We start from the raw sequence: 23883 nt of genomic DNA on the forward strand, positions 1-23883 counted from the left end.
TTACAAGAATAATCTTTCATCACCGCTTAAAAGAGAAAGAGAAAAAAAAACACTTAAACATTTGAAATGAGCCGTTATTTCCGCTCATTTTTAAAATTACTTTTTTTTTTTAACAAGACATTTAAATAAAATAATAATGTCTTATTATTAAATATGATTTTTAAAATTCTTTTTATTCCAAGCATATGACATTTTTAAAGCAGACAATCATTTGAATTACCACGTGAGCAGTGTTTCCCAGGTGCGGAGGATCACTCGCTCCTCCACCGGGAATAAATCGCCATCCGAATAGACTAGTTTTATCACTGAGGTGGCATGCAAATGTATTTTACAGACGTCCACATGAGAAACAATTACCGTCCGAATAGGGCTATAGTGGGCTTAACAGTTACATAATATTCTGATATAAGATTTAAAGTGTCCAGACGTCCAAAATCAAAATATGTGATATAGGATATACGGGGATTTATAAAACCACACAATATTTATATGATAAAGAAGCAGAAACAGAGTTGAAGTAAAATAAGATATTTTAATAAGTTGAAACAATTTAATGATTTGTGACACACACACTCTCTCTCTCTCTCTCTCTCTCTCTCTCTCTCTCTCTCTCTCTCTCTCTCTCTCTCTCTCACACTAAATATATAATATTCTGATAAAGTTCCGGCATCAGCCTTTGGGATTGTTCTGTTCGCTATCATCTGCAACACAACGACAGTTATTATGCCCGGTCAGCAATGCATGTATTAACTTCAGATTGGATTGTGTTGGTACTAATAGGCACATAATGTTACCAAACGCTAAAAGTAAGTTTCGTGCATCTAACAAGTGCTTTCTAACATCTTTTTGATCTGAATAGTAACTTAAGTTATGTGGAAAACACTTGAGTTGAGGGAGATAGGACATAGCTTAGCTAACATTAGCTAGCTACGATTTCAGTACAGTACTATCAAAGATCCTTGCTCCTTCTCAATTATCTGGATTTAAGGACAAAATACAACCAATATAACGATGGCAAAGTTAAATCTTACTTGTGAAAAGTAATCCCGCAAGCCCTACCTGCGATGGTTCGCCGATTAGAACAGGAAAATGCTGCACAGTGCTCTGGCATCTTAACTGCTGCTATGCAACGAAACTAGGAGTACGACCGGTTCAAAATGGCCGCCGCAAATCTCGGCGCCCAGCAGCCAATAGGGCGTCTACCTATATGATGTCTATGGTCCTAACACCCCAGTATAGTGATGGGGACACTGTACTGTCACATACCTGTCAAGTATCCCGTTTTGGCCGGTGTAACTGTCAAAGGACATGTTTTTTCTTGAGATGGGTATTTTATGTTTTTGTTATAAATTCATTTCACTTTGAGTTTATTCATTTAATTAAAACAACAACAACAAATATATTTATGATGTATGCCCTTTGAAATGTTTGAAGTTGTGGGTTCTTTGGGTGGGATTTATGAGACGTAATGTGTCACATGACCCGGATTGAGTTGATAGCGGGTCTGCGTCATTTGGAAAGTTTGAGCATTAACACAGAGAAAATTACATATGGCCTGAAGAGAGTTGTTTTTGTCTGCATGGTCTGAGAGGCGCACACGGTAATTTAACTTGATATACTTCATAATGACAATGATGTTGTTTTGTATTGCTTTATGTGCGCATGTTGTATTGTTTATGTGCGATATGTTAACAATGTTTAATAGTCTTATATCTGTTGTGACATTTATTGAATATCAGAAGACCCTGGACGAGAGAAATGCATATTTTGAATGTGTTTTTATTTCTTGTAGTTTTCACGGTGTCTACTGAAGAGAGAGAGACAAAATAAACAGAGAAGACATCTGTATGAAGCGTGGCCACTGTTTTTATTAGACCAGTGCAGCTATAGTGAAAACGTGACGCCATTACAGTCGACAGCTTAAAGAGTTGTACAGCATCGGCTGGATGGAAAGAGAAAACAAGATCGCGGCTGCATCGCGTACAGAAGAGACGTTGGATACAAAGTGAAAGCACGATCGCGGCGGGACTATCGCGTGGAGAAGAAGGCGTCAGAGACGAGGCTTGCCGTTATGCAGTTGTTGCCGCCAAGGAAGTACCGCGACACGACCAGAAGAGGGCGACATTCAGCCGCGTAGACAGTTGCAAGTATCCTTCTACAGGCTTCATAGAACAGTGGTTGTATATTATTCGCTGTTTCAAGTAGGAGTACTGCTTTGCAATCAACAGTATTTTGGACTGTGATACCTCTGTCTTTATGGACATTTAAAGAAAAAGAAAGAAAAGAAAGTAAGACTGAGGTGTTTATAATATATCTTAATTGGTTTATCATTTCAACCTGATCGTGGTTTATATATTATAAGTGACACAGTGGCGAATAGTAACAAGAGTTTTGATCTGAGAGTAGTAATTAAGTAACCATGCTCTAAAATGTCTTGTTAAAACATTTACAAGGTCAGTTCATGGAGAAAAATTACAATGAATGAATCAAGTGAGCAAATTGAGTCATTGCAGGCAGAATTAACTAGCTTAACTGAACAGTTAAGGTTGCAAACTGATGATGCTGAAAGGGAAAGATTAGAGTCACTCATAGTGGATATACAAGCTAAACTAGAGTCACTTCAAATAGCAATGATAGAAGCTACTGCTTCCACTTCAAGAAGCTATGAACCCAGAAAGTCGTCACGAGAGAGAAAGTTAACTCCCAAAATGCAGGAGCTTAAGCAGCAAGAAGTTTCTCAGAAGGAGAGTAAATTCATCAAGCTGTATGAAAGCTGGAAAGAACAAGTGAGAACTGCTCGTACCAAACTTAAAGATGAGTGCTCCGATCAAGACTTAGGTGACATGATGGATAGTGTTGAAGGGCTGGAAACTCAAGTGAAAAAATTGTATGAACTTATACGATCTCAATCATTACCTTCAACTGAGATTAGAAGGAAAGTGGATTCCTGCACTGCAGTAACAGCAGATTTGATGGGGCTGATGAAAGTACGTATGAGTGAAGTAGGGCAAGAGGAATTTGATGCTAATGGAGAAGATGCAAGAATTCGTATGGTGCTTGACAAAGAGTATGCTCAGTCCATATTTGGGTCTACACGTTCCAAATCTACTATTCGTAGTCAACGTTCAAGCTGCGCATCAGAACAGCATAGCATCACAGCAAAAAGAGCAGAGTGTGCTGCTGAGTTGGCCGCAAAGCAGGCAGAGGTGAAGATGGAGGAGGCTATTGCTACTCAAAGGCTTGAACTTAAAAGACTAGAAAATCAGAGAGATCTTCAAGTAATAGCTGCAAAGCTCAAAGCATACTCCGAAGCGGACTCAAGTGAGTCCAGAAAAGAAAGTGGAGTAGCACAAAGTGAGGTAGCCAATTGTCCTTCAGTATCTGCTAAGGAAGTTAAAGAGGAGCAAACAACTCATACTGATAAGGAAGCTTCTATAGTACAAGCCCTTCAGGACACAATGGCTCTCAGCAGACTTCCCGCACCGGAGCCCTTGGTTTTCTCAGGTGACCCACTTAAGTTCTTAGAGTGGAAAACAAGTTTCAAGGCATTGATAGAGCGGCGATGCACAAATCCAGCTGATAGGTTGTTCTACCTACAGAAATATGTTAGTGGTGAGGCACAGTCTGTATTGGCAGGAAACTTCTACAGAAAGGATGAGGACGCCTATGATCAAGCATGGGAAGCATTGAATTCTCGGTATGGCCATCCATTTGTAACCCAGCGTGCATTCAGAGAAAAACTGAATAACTGGCCAAAGATTGGCTCAAGAGAATCAGTTAAATTGAGACAGTTCAGTGACTTTCTGACATCCTGCAGTAATGCCATGCCACACATCAAAGGGCTTCAAGTGTTAAATGACTGTGAAGAGAATCAAAGAATGTTACAAAAACTTCCTGATTGGGTGACGTCTCGTTGGAACAGGCATGTTACAATCCAGTTGAAACAATCAGAAGAATACCCTAGTTTCAAGGAGTTCGCTGATTTTGTATCACAAGAAGCAGAAATAGCATGCAACCCTGTTACATCCTTTCATGCCTTGAAGCTTACTGAAGAAAATTTGTCTAGAGAAGTTAAGCGCTCAAAGGCTAATGCTTTCTTCACAAGCGTGAGTACATCAGAGAAATCAAGCTCCGTACCAAAAACATACAGTGTTGGGGGAAAGGAGTCAAACAGACCCAACAAAGTAAGCACATCGCCATCATGTTCATTCCCAGTCACTTGTAGGTGTTGTGGGGAAAGCCACTCTATCCACAAATGTCAAACATTTGCTTGTAAGTCTGTGGAGGACAAGAGAAAGTTTATATTAGACAATAATCTGTGTTTTGGCTGTCTTAGGAGAGGACACAACTCAAGAGATTGTAAGAATAAAGCTACTTGTAGTATATGCAAGAAACATCATCCAACACCACTTCATGAAGACCGCCCGTCTTCTGCAGCAGCCACATTTTCTCGTGCTATGCAAACAGAAGAAAATACATCTTCCCTTTCCTGTTGTGTAGACAGTTGTGACGGTGGGAGTACCTCAATGATAGTGCCTGTATGGATTTCTTCATCTATCAATCCTGAAAAAGAGATCTTAGTTTATGCCCTACAGGATACCCAGAGTAGCAACACCTTTGTGGACCAAGAGGTATGCGAGTGGATGGGAGTGGTTTCAGAGCCAGTTAAGTTAAAGCTTACTACAATGATGGGAAAGGATTCCATTGTTCAAAGTGAAAGAGTTAGTGGGCTTAGAGTTAGAGGGTTTTCCTCTCATGGTCTAATCAATCTGCCACCTGCCTATACCAGAGATTTCATCCCACTTGAACGTTCTCACATTCCTACCCCTGCAACTGCCAGAAGGTGGCGTCATTTGAATGACATAGCAAAGGAAATACCAAAGCTGATGGATTGTAAGGTCGGACTCCTGATAGGTTATGACTGCTCAAGAGCGTTGGCTCCACGACAAGTCATCACAGGAGGTGATGATGAGCCGTATGCCATCAGAACGGACCTGGGGTGGACTATTGTTGGCAGTTCACCACAGGTTGCAAAGTCAACAGAAGTCACAGGCCTGTGCCATCGTGTATCCGTTAAGGAACTCCCATTAATGACACCTGCCTCTGTCATCAGAGCCCTTGAATCAGACTTCAGAGATACAAATCCAAGGGAAAGAAGCATATCCCAAGACGATATACAGTTCATGCAATTACTAGATGAAGGAATTCACCAGAATTCAGAGGGACACCTGGAGATGCCCCTCCCCTTCAAGACACGCCCACAATTACCAGAAAATAAGCGGCTGGCTATGGTGCGGCTGAAGCGCCTGAAAGATAAATTTGACAAAAACCCCAAATTCAAAGATGACTATGTTAAATTTATGGAAGGTGTTTTCAATGATGGTGATGCGGAGAGAGCTGAACACCAACCCAAGGCAGGAAACGTCTGGTATATTCCTCACCAAGGGGTATATCACCCTAGAAAGCCAGAGAAAATCAGAGTTGTGTTTGATTGCTCTGCTAAATATGATGGTACTGCACTGAATGATCACTTGCTTACTGGACCTGATCTCACTAATGGGTTAACTGGGGTGCTCTGCAGGTTTCGCAAACATCCAGTCACAGTTATTTGTGATGTAGAAAAGATGTTTCACAGATTCCATGTGAGTCAGGAAGACAGAGATTACTTGCGGTTCCTGTGGTGGGAAAACGGAAATACCAATTTAGAGCCAATGGAGTATCGCATGAGAGTCCATCTTTTCGGAGCAGCATCTTCTCCTGGCTGCGCGAATTATGGAATGAAGTACCTTGCATGTCAAAATGAGAGTGAGTATCCTGCCGCTGCCAGCTTCATCAAAAAGCATTTCTATGTTGATGATGGACTCATTAGTGTAGAAGATGTGGACTCGGCTGTCAAATTAATTCAAGAAGCCCGAAATGTATGTGCAAAAGGGAAATTGCGTTTACACAAGTTCATGTCCAACAACAGAAATGTTTTGGAGTCAATTCCTGTCAGCGAAAGAGCCAGCGGAGTTCAGGATGTCGACCTTGTTTCTGATGAACTCCCAGTTCAGACCGTGTTGGGAGTAGAATGGAGTGTAAACAATGACACCTTTTCCTTTAATGTCACTCTGGATCAGAAACCAGCAACACGACGAGGAATACTCTCAACTGTGGCATCTGTGTTTGATCCACTAGGCTTCCTGGCTCCTTTCCTCCTCTTAGGAAAGAAAGTACTACAGGAAATGTGCCAAAAGGGTATAGAATGGGATGAAACACTGCCCGAAGAGTTAATGCCACAGTGGACAAGCTGGATGAATGAACTAAAGAACCTGCAAAATCTTGAGATTCCGAGATGTTTTGCTCCTGAAAATCTAGGGAAGGTACAGAGGATTGAACTTCATCACTTTTCAGATGCGAGTAGCTATGGCTATGGCCAGTGCTCATATATCCGGGTGTTGAGTGAAGACAAGGTGCACTGCTCCTTTGCTATAGGAAAGGCAAGGGTTGCACCAACAAAGGTTGTGACCATACCCAGGCTAGAGTTAACAGCAGCTGTGATCTCAGCAGCAGTAAGTAGCATGTTAAAGGAGGAGCTGGAGCTAAAAATTGACCAAGAATATTTCTGGACAGATTCTCAGGTGGTCTTGGGCTACATTAATAATGAAGCCCGTAGGTTTCACGTCTTTGTGGCGAATCGAGTCCAACGAATCAGAGAAACAACTGACCCTGTACAGTGGCATTATATAGACTCTGATCAAAATCCAGCAGATCATGCCTCCAGGGGCCTCAAGGTGTCAGAGCTAATTCATTCAAATTGGTTTACGGGACCCAAGTTTCTTTGGGAAAAAGATCTCATCACACCAAAGACAACTCCAAAGCTGCTTGTTGGTGATCCTGAAATCAGAACTATACAAGTACTTCAAACAAAGGTAGTACAAGATGAGAATCTTTTGGAGAGGTTTAAGCGGTTTTCAAAATGGCACACAGCATTGAAAGTTGTCTCTCGTATCCAGCAATTAGCAAGAGACAAAACCGTTAAACCCATAAATGTTGAAGACATGAGGAAGGCCAGTATCACGCTTGTAAGATTGGCACAAAAGGATGCCTTCGAAGAAGAGATGCAAATACTGAGTCATGGCAAATTGCCACATTGTCATCCATTGTTCCAACTTGACCCAATACTGCACAATGGTATTCTCAGGGTGGGAGGGCGATTGAGGAGCGCTTCGTTACCTTTTGACTTAAAACACCCAGCAATCCTCCCGAGAGATGGTGTTATCACACGTCTTGTCTTGGATTACTACCATGAGAAAACTCAGCATCAAGGTAGAGGACAGACCCTCAATGAATTGAGAGCAAACGGTTACTGGGTTGTAGGAGGCAGCAAAGTTGTGGCAAATCACATTAAGCAATGTGTTACATGCAGAAGAGCTCGCAGGCCAACAGAAATGCAAAAGATGGCAGATCTACCTGCTAGCCGTGTTGATCCCTCTCCACCATTCTCTTATTGTGGGATTGATTGTTTCGGACCATTTCTCACCAAACAAGGTCGTAAGGAGCATAAGAGATATGGGCTCATAGTCACCTGTTTCTCCTCAAGAGCAATTCACATAGAGATGCTGGAAGATCTCACAACAGATGCTTTCATAAATGCCTTGCGGTGTTTTATATCTATCCGTGGAACTGTAAGAGAGATCAGATCGGATCAAGGGACAAATTTTGTTGGGGCGAAAAATGAGCTGACAAAGGCTTTGAAAGAATTGGACAAGGACAGACTGACTGCTTACCTTTCCCAGAAGCAATGTGACTTCATTATGAACGTACCAGATGCCAGTCATATGGGAGGAGTTTGGGAGAGGCAGATCAGGACAGTTAGGAGTGTTCTAAGCTGGGTCCTTTCGCAGAGCTCAGGAAGACTGGATGATGCTTCCTTGAGAACTTTCTTCTACGAAGCCATGTTGATCATAAATAGCCGTCCACTCACCACAGATACCATCAATGATCCCAAGGGGCTAGAGCCACTTACCCCAAACCATTTGCTCACGATGAAATCTTCTGTACCTCTGCCTCCACCAGGGAAATTTGTTCCAGAAGACCTCTACGCGAGGAAAAGGTGGCGCAGGGTGCAATATCTGACAGAGCAATTCTGGGGCAGATGGAGGAAGGAATATCTGGCAAACATCACTCTCAGACAACGGTGGCACTCTCCAAGACGAAATGTGAAGATTGGAGATATCGTCATTGTCAAGGAAGAAGGGCTTCCCCGCAATGAATGGAGACTCGGACGAGTGTTTGATGTTTGTGAAGATGGAGATGGACTGGTGCGAAAGGCCACAATTCAGATAGGAAATAGAAAGTTAGGGAAAGAGGGTCAGCGACTCAATAATCCTTCCATTCTTGAACGTCCTATTCACAAGTTAGTAGTACTTGTAGAAAACAATTGAATCGGATGCAATGAAACTAATCTCCTTACTCCTACACAAAGTGAGAGTTTGAAGTATTAAGAGTTTAAATAATAGATTTGATTCCAAGAGTCAGAGTCGTGAGTCAGTCTGTTAGGTTGTGAAATTTTTGGTTTGCGAAATTACTAAATTTATTCAAACTTTGCAAGTTTATCAGGAATTATAGTAATTTGGTGGGAGTGTAACTGTCAAAGGACATGTTTTTTCTTGAGATGGGTATTTTATGTTTTTGTTATAAATTCATTTCACTTTGAGTTTATTCATTTAATTAAAACAACAACAACAAATATATTTATGATGTATGCCCTTTGAAATGTTTGAAGTTGTGGGTTCTTTGGGTGGGATTTATGAGACGTAATGTGTCACATGACCCGGATTGAGTTGATAGCGGGTCTGCGTCATTTGGAAAGTTTGAGCATTAACACAGAGAAAATTACATATGGCCTGAAGAGAGTTGTTTTTGTCTGCATGGTCTGAGAGGCGCACACGGTAATTTAACTTGATATACTTCATAATGACAATGATGTTGTTTTGTATTGCTTTATGTGCGCATGTTGTATTGTTTATGTGCGATATGTTAACAATGTTTAATAGTCTTATATCTGTTGTGACATTTATTGAATATCAGAAGACCCTGGACGAGAGAAATGCATATTTTGAATGTGTTTTTATTTCTTGTAGTTTTCACGGTGTCTACTGAAGAGAGAGAGACAAAATAAACAGAGAAGACATCTGTATGAAGCGTGGCCACTGTTTTTATTAGACCAGTGCAGCTATAGCCGGGAAAGTCCCGTATTTTACCCTTCTTTCCCGCCGTCCTCCCGTATTCGTATTTTCCCGTAAATCTCCCGTATTTTAAACTGCGCTATTAAAAAATAATAATACCGGAGTAAAAAAAACAACAACAAAAAATTCCAATCTGAGCTCTGTAACTAGCCTCGCGATAACTTCCATCTGCACTAGCCTACAGGTGGCCGTTGTCGCGAGGTTATAGTGTGTGAGGTCAGATGATGACGAGTGACAACGCGGGGAAAAACAAAACAGACCCAGAGACGGATGATGGACGTAACTAACGATAGAGACGGAAGGCACTCCTGCCAACAAACCCAAACCCTGTGTAAATACCGTGATCAATGGGTAGTGATGGCCAAATGAGGCTTCCTGAACCACTGAGGCTTTCCAGCCCATTGGTTCACCAAAAGGTTCATTTACCTGAAGCCTCATGAAACAGTGTGCTCCCTAGTGACACCTGCTGTGCAAAGCAATGCATCGCACACAAATCTATTCATCCTGAGCAACCACATTGTCATAGTGTGGGCACACCCTTTTTCTATTGCCTGTGTATTAATAAAGTATTTTACTCTGCTTGAATTAAACTATGCACACACAACTCACACAACTTTGTGTTCAACTATTCAGTATAGTTCTTTGGGTTAGTGATGACAGTGAATGCCCAGAATGATTGTAAATAAATTATTGTGAGTGCAGTGCTGATTATGAGTGCAATAGTGCAGTGCTTATTGGACTGGAATTGTGGAACAGCAAACTGCAACAGGGATGGGAAAAGCTTTCCCTAATACAGTCTAGTCTTATAATAATATTAATAATAATAATAATAGCAAAAATATATATAATAACACTACTACTAATATATATGAGGGGCTGTACAAGCCATAATTCATTCTGGTACTCAGACAAATTCTCCTTTCACACACACACACACACACACACACATATATATATATATATATATATATATATATATATATATATATATATATATATATATATATATATATATATATATATATATATATATATATATAGTCTGCTCTCACACACATAGGCTATATATATATATATATATATATATATATATATATATATATATATATATATATATATATAGTCTGCTCTCACACACATACAATATAGGCTATATATATATATATATATATATATATATATATATATATATATATATATATATATATATATATATATATATATATTATAATTACGTAGTATAGATATTACAACTAGATATAGGCTAATTTACTCTAATAATGTACTAAACTATGTATAATTTACTCTAATAATCTACTTAACTAAGTATAATATAATATAATATATAATACAAGCTGTGATATATAATGATATCGCTACTACATACAACCAACACCTCAACACCAATGCAAATGCCTACTGCAAACCCCACAAGAGGCGCCAGGTTTCGAACCACTTTTGTCCGAAAGCGATACTCAGAATGAAGCAATGACGTATTCAACAGAAAACGAGGCCTCGTTTGTCATCGTCACGTGATTTTTACGGAACTGATACAAGCCTCGAATCGGGGCTTCATCTGGAACGCCCCTTTTTGCTCGACACAAGCTCCGGAGCCTCGCTTCAGATGTCCCATCACTATCAATGGGACAGCGAATTTAATTTTCTGAAGAGGAGCAGGTGGGGGACAGTCACGCGTTTTGTAAGTTTTGTAAATGCGTCTCATCATGTGCGACAGCGGAAGATCTTTTAAAGTGACAGTAATCACTTATAATGACAATGTAAAGAACAAAAGTAATTGCTCACTAAATACTGTATGCTCTGCTCTTGAGTAAATAACTTCAGTAACGTTACCTTTAGTAAGGATTAATCTATATATAATTTATAACTTATGCAGTGCAAACTGATAACAATTTATGTACATTTCCCACTTGAGAAGTTGTTATACAGGTAGGAAGAGCACAGGTACAAATAAAATGTATTATTACTATTATGGGTTTATGTGAGGATTTAACCCCCCCCCCCCCCCCCCTCCCGGATTTTGGTACCCAAAAGTTGACAGGTATGTACTGTCAAAGAGCACCGTCCTTCAGATGAGACGTTAAACCGAGGTCCTGACTCTCTGTGGTCATTAAAATGGCACTTCTCAATAAAAGAGTTGGGGTGTAACCCCGGTGTCCTGGCCAAATGCCCTCGATTGGCCCTTACCAATCATGGCCTCCTAATAATCCCCATCCACTGAACTGGCTCTATCCCCCTCTCTCCTCTCCACCTATCGCTGGTGTGTGGTGAGCGCACTGGCGCCGTTGTACTGTGGCTGCCGTCACATCATCCAAGTGGATGCTGCACACTGGTGGTGGTTGAGGAGAGACCCCTGACATGAGTGTGAAGCGCTTTGGGTGTACAGTAGTACATTTGAAAGCGCTATATAAATGCCTCATTCATTCATATGAAAAACACAACAAAGTTATTTATTTATTCAGTTCCAATGTTGGAGTAACACATTACAAGTAATGTGAGTAAAGTAATCAGATTACTTTTTCAAAGTAACTATCAAAGTAATATGGAATTTCAAAGCTGTCAAAATAATAAATACATATAAGAAAAGAAATGTAAAAAAATACAAATAAACACATAAATATACAAAGACTTATTTATGTATAATTGTATTTTTTCGGCATTTATTAATGACCACATATGTGTATTCAGGGCTCGATATTAAGCCTTTTCCCGTGCTTGCGAATCTGTGATTCACTTGTCAGAGTAAAAAAAAATTGTAAATACTCAACAGTGTTCAGTCAGCGTTGACAGTATTTAAATCTGCATATTTGCGATATTTTTACCTTTTATAAAGGTATTTTTCCCCCCAAATCTTATTAATTATAGGCTGTGCTTCAGTTTTCATTTTATATTATTACATTTGAAAAATTTAACAATTTAGTGATTGGCAAAATTTAAAAATTACAACTGCATTAAATAATGTTGTGAGATTGATTTAAATATTTTTTAATATAAAAATAAATGTTTAGGCATGAAACAGGTAGACAGGTGACCGTCTTAATGAGAGGGTCATTGAGTTGATTCGTTCAAACGGCTGAATCATTCAAGAATGAGGCAGTCGTTATGAATAGTTCATTGAATCTTTGATTCAACCGATTCATTCAAAACGCGAATCATTCAGTGACACACTGTTGCTGTGAGATGCGTTATGATGCTGTGATCTTTGTTTGGAACTATTTTCGCTGCTGAATTAAAACCAAACCAGTCAATATTGCATCTAAAATGTAAGTGACTTAATGTTAATTAATTCTTGTAATTTTCAGTCGTGATGGTATTGGTTGTGTGATGTTGCTTAACTGTATCATATATTGTAAATATAAAAACTACACAATTTGTCATTTTAACCATGTATGTTAAAGGGTTACTTCAGCGATTAGCATATGGCTTTCAATCAGTAGAAACCCTGGAGTATATTCGAATGATCGTGCTCTGCCCTCTCATATCTCCCTGAGACGAGAGATTTATGCATTTTATTTCTGGAAAAATTACTCCGGGGACGCAAATATCGTTGATTTGCGTAATCGGTAGAATGTTTGGCCAGACGCTAAAGACTACAGCCAGCAGAGGGAGCTATTTCTGCATGTTTTCAACTCACACATGAGGGATGGGGGTCGCACTCACAGCTCAGCTCAGCTCAGGCATTCATGGAAACGGTGCGGCCGGCGGAGCAAAGTGAGTATTTTAACTTCTCAAGTTAATTCCTATGAAAGTTAATCTTCCAAAGGGATGAACTGAAAACACGCCAGACTGAACACGGGCTGAGAACTACTGCCGCGAGTGTGGACGCGTTTACCTCAGCTCTCATCACGAGAGCTCATTCAGCTCATCACGATGTGTGTAATCTGACTCCGGCTGTGTGTGTGCTGACACTTCCTCAGCGGCTAAATCACAATATATTGAACACACACGTTCAGTTTTTAATTGTAGTGTCGGTTCTCTAACTGAACTGATTTTATGAAGATGAACGCGGTCGCGGTGGGAAAGTAAAAGTGATTCAGTAGCTTTGGGAGTGGCCTCACAGGGCAGCGAAGCATTCTGGGAATTGTAGTCTTCAGGCGCGCTGGAAGCCATTCAATTCCGGGGGGGCTGAAACAAAGTTGGGTCGGAAAATGTGTGACGTCATTATGTTGTCGGTGGCGACCAGACAGGTGTTGTAGTAGAACCCCCCTTTACCGTCAAAGAGCACAGACGGACCCACCGCCCCAGATTATTGTTGTTTAAAATTAATTACTTGTTAAAACGCGATCATACCATGGGTGTCGGAAGCAAAACTGTGGGTGGTCTCAGAATTTGTTTTTGCTGGAGTAACTTTAGATACAAATATACTGCAGTTTACTAAACGATTGATTGCGCCAGACAAAATTACGGAAATCACTGAGTTATTTGCCCTGTCTTTTGCCGAACTCCATCTACTCCCTTTTCACATCACAGATCAGAAAGGCATTTATTTTCAATAAAAATTGAGAAAATATTAGAAAAGTGGAAAAAAAAGAGTCAAACACCTAATACGTTTTTCTCGGTTAGGGGTAGTAAACAGACGTGTTGAATTAGTGACGATAAAAGTGAGTGGGTCCAATATATCATTGGTCTTTAAAAGTGGGTGAGTCTTGTCCTCACGACACACAATGGTTCCGACGCCCATGGATCACACGTTACTACACAGACACACGTTAATCATCACTCATAAAGCATTCTTTTTATTTGTGTTCATAGGCTACATACAATATCCAGCATCTGCCAGGGCTTTTAGTCCATCATGTGCGCATATTTGGAGAAATAATGATTCATAATCACGTTTGTAAAATATCATGTGTCCCGACCTCAGCAGACTGGTGAGAGTAGGCTAAGTTACATGTTTAACGTCCAGCTCACAAACCTCGCGGATGTCTGAACAGAGTTTGTTTCGGTGTCAAGGTCAGCGTCGTTGTTGTTTACATACTTTATTTGAGAAGATTTCCCAATTTTACTTTTCTTAACCGTGTTAGTAGTAACGTTACTCAAAAAAAGTCTACAAATACGTTTCTGCTGCTTATTGCTAACCATGACCAAACGAGAGTGAGCGAGGTCACGTGACATGATGGTGACGAAAGCACTTCCTGAGGAATTATTAAAATAATTATTAATTAGTTTATATCTTATCCACGGCCCATTATTTTAATCCCATTAAAACACAGTATGTTATGTCAGTCTATTTTAATTTATTTTATTTCATTTCATGTTTTAAATACAATATAATTTTAGTCCACAGCCCCCCACCAGGGGGCTGATGCTATAACGAGGGGGGCTGCAGCCCCCGCAGCACCCCTCTTCCCGCGCTACTGGTAGTCTTACATCCCCATGAGACAAAAATACATTTTCTGTCTTTTCTCAGTCTAGAAAGCACCAAATTCAAAAATAATTTCACATTTCTACTACATTAATGACCCAGTTTAAATACAGATTCATCTTTCCAGCGCTGAAGTACCCCTTTTTGCCGTCAGTTCATTATACTACATTATATGTTATTATCTACTATCGATCACCACTTACACTCAATGAAGGCAGAATCAGTCTTGTATTTAATGATTTTCTGGTTATTTTGTTGTTGTTGATGTTTTAATCAGGATACTTGTCCGGTCAGGCAAGTAAAATTCTCTTTCACTTGCCCCTTCAAAAAATGCACGTCTCGGCAAGCATTAATGTCGAGCCCTGGGATTTAAGTCTACATTTATTTATTTTCACATTTATTTAATTCTACATTTCTTTGTCTGTGTGCTAATGAGGGGGCGTGTTTTACCTCAGACATAGCAATTGAGCTCAGAGTGGCAGTGCTGAAGCTTTAAGGCCACAGCGACACCTTGTGGTGTGACCAAACGAAACGCCTGGCTGATTAGAGCTTTCGTTTACTGTTCATGAGACTCACACACCAGCTCTGAACGCGGAGAGAAACCAGCACACATTTCACTGATGTCTACGCAAGCATATTGATCAATGCGCTTAAAACATGACGGCACATTCAGTTCTCAGTTCAGTTCTGAATTTTGCATCTTGTGACATGTTCAAATGCATAATCCAAAGATGCTGCTCTTAGATACAGATGAATCATAAGTCATTACTTTGAATTATTCTGAATTAAAATCAACCAAACTGTAAATTAAACAAAGCTTCAGCACTGCCACTCTGAGCTCGATTGCCATGCCTGAGATAAACACGCCCCCTCGTTAGCATACAGAAAAAGAAATGTAGAAATAAATAAATATGAAACTAAATAAATGTAGAGTAGAGATACATTTGGAAATACATAAATGTAGATATAAATACATATATACTTAAATAAATGTGGAAATAAACAAAAGTAAAAATAAATAAATAAATAAATAAATAATAAATGAAAAAAACACATAAAAATTATGTTTTTTACATTTCTTTGTATGTTTAAGTATATATACATTTTTTAAATTTCTTTGAATATTTATGTGTGTATTTATTTATTATTTTGGCAGCTTTGGAATTCCATAAAGTAACGCATTACTTTTAAATTGACTAAATATCTGAGTAAAATTTTCAAATAAGTAGTGCTTCACTTTGGCCATTTATTGACGGACAGCTGCTTATCGTAGTGAAATGCAAACTAAGATCATTACGCAAACCTGAAATAATTAAATATGTTAAATATAAATATACTTTATGTATTTAATCTCACTTTATTAATTAAAGGGGGGGGGGGTGAAATGCTGTTTCAGGCATACTGAGCTTTTTACACTGTTAAAGACTTGGATTCCCATCCTAAACATAGACAAAGTTTCAAAAACTAATGTTGGACGTTTGATGGAGTATTTCTGTGTTAAAAATACTCCTTCCGGTTTCTCACAAGTTTCGGAGAGTTTTTTTCGAGTATGGGTCCGCTTGACGTTAATAGAGCGGAAGGTCCTTGTATGGGCCGTACGGGCTCTTCTCCCGGTAGGGTGCGCGCGCGTGACTAGAGCGAGAGAGGAAATGCACGCCCAAAAACACTCTCTCAGGTGCAGATCCACTCGTCCGTGAACACTTCAGTCGTTATAGTCCGCGCCGCGCTCCACTTTATTCCTATGGGTGACGTCGAGCGACTTCAACGCTTCAGCATTCCGGGAAGGCAGCGCTGCATTTGAACTGATTTGAACGCAGAAATGACTGGAAGCTTCACAACATCGCTTCAGTCGCGTCGCAAAAGCTGATCTCCACGGTCACTGCTGTCAGGACTTCACCAAATCCTACCAAAGAAGTGTGTTTTTGACGGAGCGGTCCCAGCGATAAAGGTTCGGTCCTGCTTTGGAAGCAGCCGGTGAGAAAAACTGCTTCAAATGTCTGTGCTGTTGGCTATCATCGCGTGAGTAAACATCAGTAAACGACACGATCACGTGCTTCGTCATTCAAATGCGCTAACGTTACTCCATTGTTGTTCTATGTATAACGTTACACTAGTCTGATGTGCAAAACCGTTTTGCTTGCTACTGCTAAGGTTTAGTCACATACAATAGTCCATAAACCGAATCATGTCCTCATAAACTGCGAGTAAACACACAAATGTTGACAGGCCACTAAATACAGTCCATACCACAGAGACGGACGTCCTGCTTTTGCTGCTTCTCCTGTTCAGTTTATTTCAGCCTCCAGATTTGATTCTGGATCATATCTATTAGCTGAGATAGCCATGGGTTTGTCCACGCTTGAGGACGTCACCGCTTTGCGCGATCGTCATTCTTTAGCTCCGCCCACACGATACGCCTCCAGCCGCTCGTTTTTTCCGGAAAGACTCGGTACAGCCCATATTTCTTTTATAAATATAATAAAACTAAAGACTTTTCGGAGATATGAAGGATGCAATACTACTCTATAGGTACTCAAGATTGACATGAGATTGACTGAAACTGAGTGTTTCACCCCCCCCCCCCCCCCTAATGCCTTAGTTACCGACCTTCAATGATCTAATTCAACTATGCGAATAAGCAATGACTCTAGTTAAACATCATTTGTGTTTGTTTGTTCTTATTACTGAAGAGTGTTGCTCTTTATCCTGCGCTTCAGAACAGCAGCAGAGCTGAAGGGTTTCGAGCTGTGCAGGCTTGATTTAGCATTTCCTTCAGCCTGAGGCCTGCCACTTTCAGTGTGAAAGGGGCATTAACATTCCCAAAAATAGAACTTTTGTTGTTGTCTTTTTTGGTTGTTGTTGTTTAAAAAAAAAAAACAGCCCAGGTAAGAAAAAGTAAGGCAAAGTAATATAAACGTATTCCATACAAAATACCTAAGTAATGCAATTAGTAACTGTCCCCAGCACTGTTTAGTTCTGAATGACTGCCTGCTGATCTATCTATCTATCTATCTATCTATCTATCTATCTATCTATCTATCTATCTATCTATCTATCTATCTATCTATCTATCTATCTATCTATCTATCTATCTATCTATCTATCTATCTATCTATCTATCTATCTATCTATCTATCTATCTATCTATCTATCTATCTATCTATCTATCTATCTATCTATCAGTCCGTCCGTCCGTCCGGGTGTATGGTTCTATGAAGAACCTTTAATATCCAAAGAACCTTTCCATGGCACAAAAGATTCTTACGACTATAAAAATGGTTAGAAAAAAATAGTTCTTTAAAGAACCTTTGACAAAACCTTTTTTTGGGGAACCAAACTTGGCTCTTCTATGGCATCACTTTGAAAACCCATCTTTGTTTCTTCCTGGCACCTTTATTGGTGTAAATTTAGATTTTTTTGCAAAGCAATTTTCAAATTTTATATGTCTTTGTTTTTTATGGGGTAGTTGGCCTGGAATTGGTGGGCACAATCATTCTAGATTATCCACTTTATTTTTCAGGTAAGAGCGGGCACAGCCGTTAAATTTTTTTGTCTTGTTCCAGTGTCATTCACTTCCAGTGATTTTTATGTGTAAAAAACAGCTCGTTGTGCTGCTTGATGTTGCAAACTGGTGTTTCATATCATATGATTGTAATGTATGGTCCTAATTATAAACACACTGGTTTGTAGTGCAGACAACACTGCAGTTTTACAGGGTACTGCACTTTGATTTATTCTTCTTGTTATTTTCCTATAGAGGCTAATAAATCTGACGACTAATAAATAAGACACGTTCACAGAAAACACCTTCTGTGTTGAAAAATGTTATATGCAATTCCTCCTCCTAAAAAGAATAAAAAAAATATAAATAAATAAAACATAATATGTAGGTGCATGCTTCCCCAAATTACTAGTGTACCAAATTAGATGTTTTTTGCAAAGCAATATCCTGATTTAGTTTTTATTTTGTTTTTTATTAGGGGTGGCTGGCCTGCGATTGGGGATTCAGGGGCTTATTGGGCAGGAATCATGTCCTGGTGAGTCATTATCTGCTCCGGCAGTTTTGGTCAGGTTTTTCCTTCTCCTGCATTAGCAGTGGCGTGACCATCCCTGTGGCCCCTGAAGGGCCTGTCAGATGTGCTCATTACCAACACACCTACAGCCACCTATACCTCCTCCTTCATGCCATCTGCCTCTCCATTGCCTGTTTTTTCATATTTGTCCTTAATTTAACCTTTATTCAGGCAGAAAGCACTTTAAATAAATATAACATGGGAATTAAAGTCTCTTAACCCTTTTATTAGCCTATGTTGTGGTTCAATTTGAGTTCAGAAATACTGGTTAGCCTATGAGGTTTTTCTTGACATTTTTCCTGTTCATGATACATACAGCATACAGCATGAACATGCCTGTAAATGATTGTAGAATGTGCATATGAAATAATGAAATTGTTTGCGTGGCAATCTGACCCATATATTTCATGATTTATGCAGCTGCACAGACCTGTATTTTACTATCTGAGGGTATTTGCAGCTACGTTTTTGCATTAGAAAGATTTTTTAACCTTAACCTTAAACAAAAAATTATTTTTACACAGTTTTGAAGGTATACATTTTTTAATAGTTAATGCATGTTAAAGTCACTGAGAACTACATTTATGCATTTAGCAGACGCTTTTTATGCATTTAGCAGAACTGAACTCATGATCTTGGCGTTGCGAGCGCCATGCATTGTGCAATGCACACAGTTTAATTTGCTTCTGTATTGGATATTGTTCTTTTAAGTTTAAGCACAATATACTGTTTAAGCTGCTAAAAGATCCAATTCACCTCACCTCATCATTATCTTCATCCAAATTTAACACCAATACTGTTTATAATACAAGGGCCAGATTAAGTAACAGCTTGCTCCAGCTCAAACCCTCTTTTGGCATTAAAAACTACTGTTAGGATTTACTAAAGACATGCAGTGATACATTACGCTGAGAAGGCATGGCAGACAGTACAATAAGCCATGCTGGGAGTCCTGGGACCAACAAGGAGCAATTAATGACATTATAAAATAATTTTTAAAATTTAAAAATAAAAATAAATCATAAATATAGTAACTAGTAATAGGATTGAATAGTTTACCACTTTTGACCAATATGTGGTGCTGTGACCAAATGGATGTGGTGTGGTCAGAGTGAGGTGACAGTTTGACAACATTTGGTGTCAATATGCCAAAGCAATGCAGAAATACAGCCTCAAAAGTAATTTTGCCATCAGCCCATAACATTTTTGATGCAGTATACGAAAAATGTCCATTGACACAAAAATCCATAACTTTTATGGTGCCAGCATGGTCTGAAGATGATCTGAGTTCAGTTCGGTGAACATCAGACAAACTGTTTAAGAAGAATTTGAAAAAGTAGGTTTTTTAAAGAAAATCAAAATGGAGGTCAGGAAGTTTGGCCGACTATGGCAAAATTGATATCCATGTTCTAGGAATGACCCAATGAATATTTTAAGACAAGTTTCATTACAATAGGCAAATTTAATCAAAAGGTATTAGAATTTTGGACATTTAATAATAACTTTTGACCACAAGGTGTTGCAGACACTTTTTTTTTTTTTGAAAGGTGTGGTAAGTGATATCTGGAAACCGTTGTTCATATTTCAAATCACCAAAACAAACACGCCCCTACCCCCAAAAGGGTCTCGCCCCTATTTTGATAGCTCCGCCCCACACATACGTAACCCAGGCAACGACTACGGCAGAATGTGTGTAACTAATACAGGTCGAATATTCAATGGAAAAGTCACCCCTTCATCCCAAAAACACAAACCGTTCTTGTGAACAACTCGATAGTAAACGAACACGATAGTCCAACTAACGACATATTACAATTATGACCAGATTAGAGTTACAGCGATCACAAAACACAAACCGTTCTCATGAACAACTCGATAGAACACGAGCCGACAGTCCAGCTAACGACATATTACAATTATGACCAGATTAGAGTTATAGCGATCACAAAATAAAAACAGTTCTCATGAGTCCTTTTTCTAAAACAGTTTTGAAATAACACTTACCCCACCTTTAAGGGTATGACATAATTAAAAATAGCCAACGTCTAAAATGTTAGATATGGGAAAACTGAATATCGCTTTACTCGGCATGTTGCATCAAATCTAAAGAGACCAGTTTTACCAAAACGGTTCAGACGTTTTTTTTTATATTTCATGTCTCCAGACCACTAGGTGGCACTGTGCCGAAACTATACGGGTACCCTTAGGTCATGAACGTCACAACAGGCGCCAAGTTTGGTCAGAATGGAAAAAGCGTTGCGGAGATACAGCCTCATGTTCATTTTGGTGTGCTATTCATTTAATTCATTTGCAAGTTATTTGAGAACGGTTTGATAAATCAACATGAATTCCATAACTTTTTGTCAGCATTGTCTGAAGATAATCTGGTTCAACTTTCATGAAAATCAGACCAGGCTCGGAGGAGATAGAAAAAAGGTAGGTATGTAATAGCGATGGTGCCAAATTTGCTATGGTGACAGTTCAGCCTGTCCTCTATATGTGCGCAACATTTCATAACACTCCCACAGGCGGTTCTGTGTGGAAGAAGAAGAATAATAAGAATGCCAATGGATACAATAGGTGCCTACGGTGCTTGACCCCTAAATAGTTTATTAAAAATAATAGTTTATTATCTTGTCTTAGTGTTTTTCCTACAATGATGGTCCAATGTTGTGAATCACGAGCCCTCACTACTGTGTCCTCAACCCCAGATTGCCCTGAAGGGATTATCCTTATAATAAGTTCACCAATTCCACTGGCCCTGGTTTTGTGGCAGTAAATAAGGGCTGTGAGAACGACAGGAAGAGCTAACCAGCAGAATAAGAGCGCATACTGACTCTGTGCTTAAAGCGGTTGGGCTCGCTTCCTTCTTTACGGCTCAGGTCGATGAAGAAATGCGTCACTCGGGACATGTCCTCCCCCATTTCCCAGGTGATCCGGAACGAGTCACAGCTCACCTCGCTGATTTGAATATTATGGGGTGTGGAGAGGAGCTCCGCCTCAGCCATCACCTGCGGTAAAAGAAATGACAAACTGTCAAACAATGGGAAAATTCTTGAAAAAAAATCAATCAACTACCTTCAGATGAAATTTAATTAACCTGTCACAGTTGAATAACACTGATAACACTCCCCTTACACAAATGAATTCAGTATGATTTTAATTAATTATTAATCTATACTAAGCATTGTAATCTTTAAATATTTGCTAGGTTAACACAGTAAGCTCATTTAAATGTGTCCTGTCTCTTTAGACATGTCATTATGGTGCCTTACAAGCTAATCTGAAACCTTTTCCTTAGGATGTAATTTATTTGATCACAATTCCAGTTAAAGCTGACATATTATGAAATATGATTCCAATTTAAAATAACTGCTTTCAATGTGAATATCAAGTAAATTACAATTTACTCCTGTGATCAAAGCTGAATTTTCAGCAACATTACTGCAGTCTTCAGGGTCACATGATCCTTCAGAAATCATCCTCATATGATGATTTGAAGCTCAAGAAACATTTATTTATCAGTCATATTCTGTAAATGTTTTAGGGTACATTTACACGTCAATAAAATTAACGTTTTTGTAGTTTACATGGAGATGATAAAGGTATTGTTTTCAAAAATGTACACTTTGAAACCATAGACTGTAAAAAAAAATATGGGCGTAGTGTCCGTGACATCACCCATAGGTTTCTGAAGAGTATAAGGTCTCTGCGGAACAAAAGTGGGCGCGTTTCTAGATTTGTGGGTGTTTTTAAACTGATATATAAATCTCGTAATGAAAATGATCACCCGACCCCACCCTTAAACCCACACTGTGACGTGGGCAAATCAGGTAACACCGTGGAAAACGTTTATTTATGGCCACGCCCACTAATCTGGTAACTTCTATTACTGATGCTGCATTCCAGGCAACTCGTAATCTGTGTTTTTTCAATCTTCTACCCGTAAAAGTGTACTGGAACGGCAGTCAAACTCGTGACTTCCCACCCTTGAAAGCCTGCAACACAACAATGGCATCTCCTACAGATGCAGTGTTTATGGAAGTCATATGCAGTATTTTACAAATAATGTAAAACAAAAGGTATAACAGCTTCTCTTGCCTTATGCACCGTTTATCTCCCCCTCAAATAAGCAAGGAGTAAGACCTGTGGCGATTGAAATGATTGTAAATGAGCATAATTGTGGAATGAGCAATTGTGGAAGCTAGATGTAAACAAAGCATGACGGACCATACGGGGCTTTACATCTAGCTTTCACAATTCCTTGCACTCAGGCAGTTTGGCGTGACTTTGTCTGGATCGCAGCATAACCTGCAGAGACCTAAACTTGTTTTTGAAGCCTAAAGTTGGCCGTTGCCATCTTGGCAGCGTGTCATGCCTGGATGACAGAAAATGGGCAAAGAGGCGGGATGTGGGCGGAGCTGAGGTGACGAGATGACTAGACAGCAGATAAATGGTTATCCACCTGTCACTCAAAGTGGCCACACCCTTCATTATGCAGAAATTTAAGGCTTAATATAATTTAAACGGATAAGTTATAAAAAAATTCACCCCCCTCACAGTTGTCATGAAGGGTAAAATTAGCCGTATAGACCAAAACTACAATTTGTTCCAGGCTGTAAACATGTTTTATTCTGCTGTAAAGTTGGACATTTTAACATGGGGCTCAATGAGATTCTGCTCCTTCTGGAGCCTGTCTCTAGTGGTTTAAGTCACTTCTCTGTTGGCAAACTGGGAGAGGTTGCCGCTCGTTTGACACTTGTTTTCACAAGTTTGTTTTTTAGGCACCATAAAGCCATTGTCATGTAATGAAAGGAAAAAAACGCATAAAATGTTTTTAATATTTAGTTGAAAACGGTTTTGCGTAAAACAGCCCATTTGCAAACAATGACTGCTTAAAGCTGTTATTGATGCTTGCAGCGTAGTATTTCAATTGTAAATTGTCCATCTTGTTATCAGGATTTCACATTAAAACACTTTTCACTTTTATAATCATGTAAGCCATTCTCCCTATTTTTTCTGAAAACATAATTATATCCCTAAATTCAATATTTCAAAAAATCTAACATTTTGGCTGAGTGAGATTGGACTGTTTTGTTGTTGTCGAAGTATCTGAAGCTCATCTAAAGGATCTGCCCTCTTCTGGAGGGGGGGGGGGGGCAGTAGCTCATTTGCATTTAAAGGGACACGCACATAA

At 39.3% G+C, this 23883-nt stretch overlaps 1 protein-coding gene across 1 annotated transcript in view; it reads right to left on the reverse strand.

Moving 5' to 3' along the window:
* LOC137038007 (phytanoyl-CoA hydroxylase-interacting protein) overlaps window positions 1–23883 on the reverse strand; it is a 39831-nt gene that overhangs the window by 12432 nt on the left and 3516 nt on the right. The window contains exon 2 of the mRNA XM_067412444.1: window positions 21524–21697. Within this exon, the coding sequence (XP_067268545.1) occupies window positions 21524–21694 (171 nt within the window). The 5' untranslated portion in view covers window positions 21695–21697. The remainder of the gene's footprint in view (window positions 1–21523; window positions 21698–23883) is intronic.

This window comes from Pseudorasbora parva, chromosome 13 (genome assembly GCF_024679245.1).
Source record: "Pseudorasbora parva isolate DD20220531a chromosome 13, ASM2467924v1, whole genome shotgun sequence".
Lineage (NCBI taxonomy): Eukaryota > Metazoa > Chordata > Actinopteri > Cypriniformes > Gobionidae > Pseudorasbora > Pseudorasbora parva.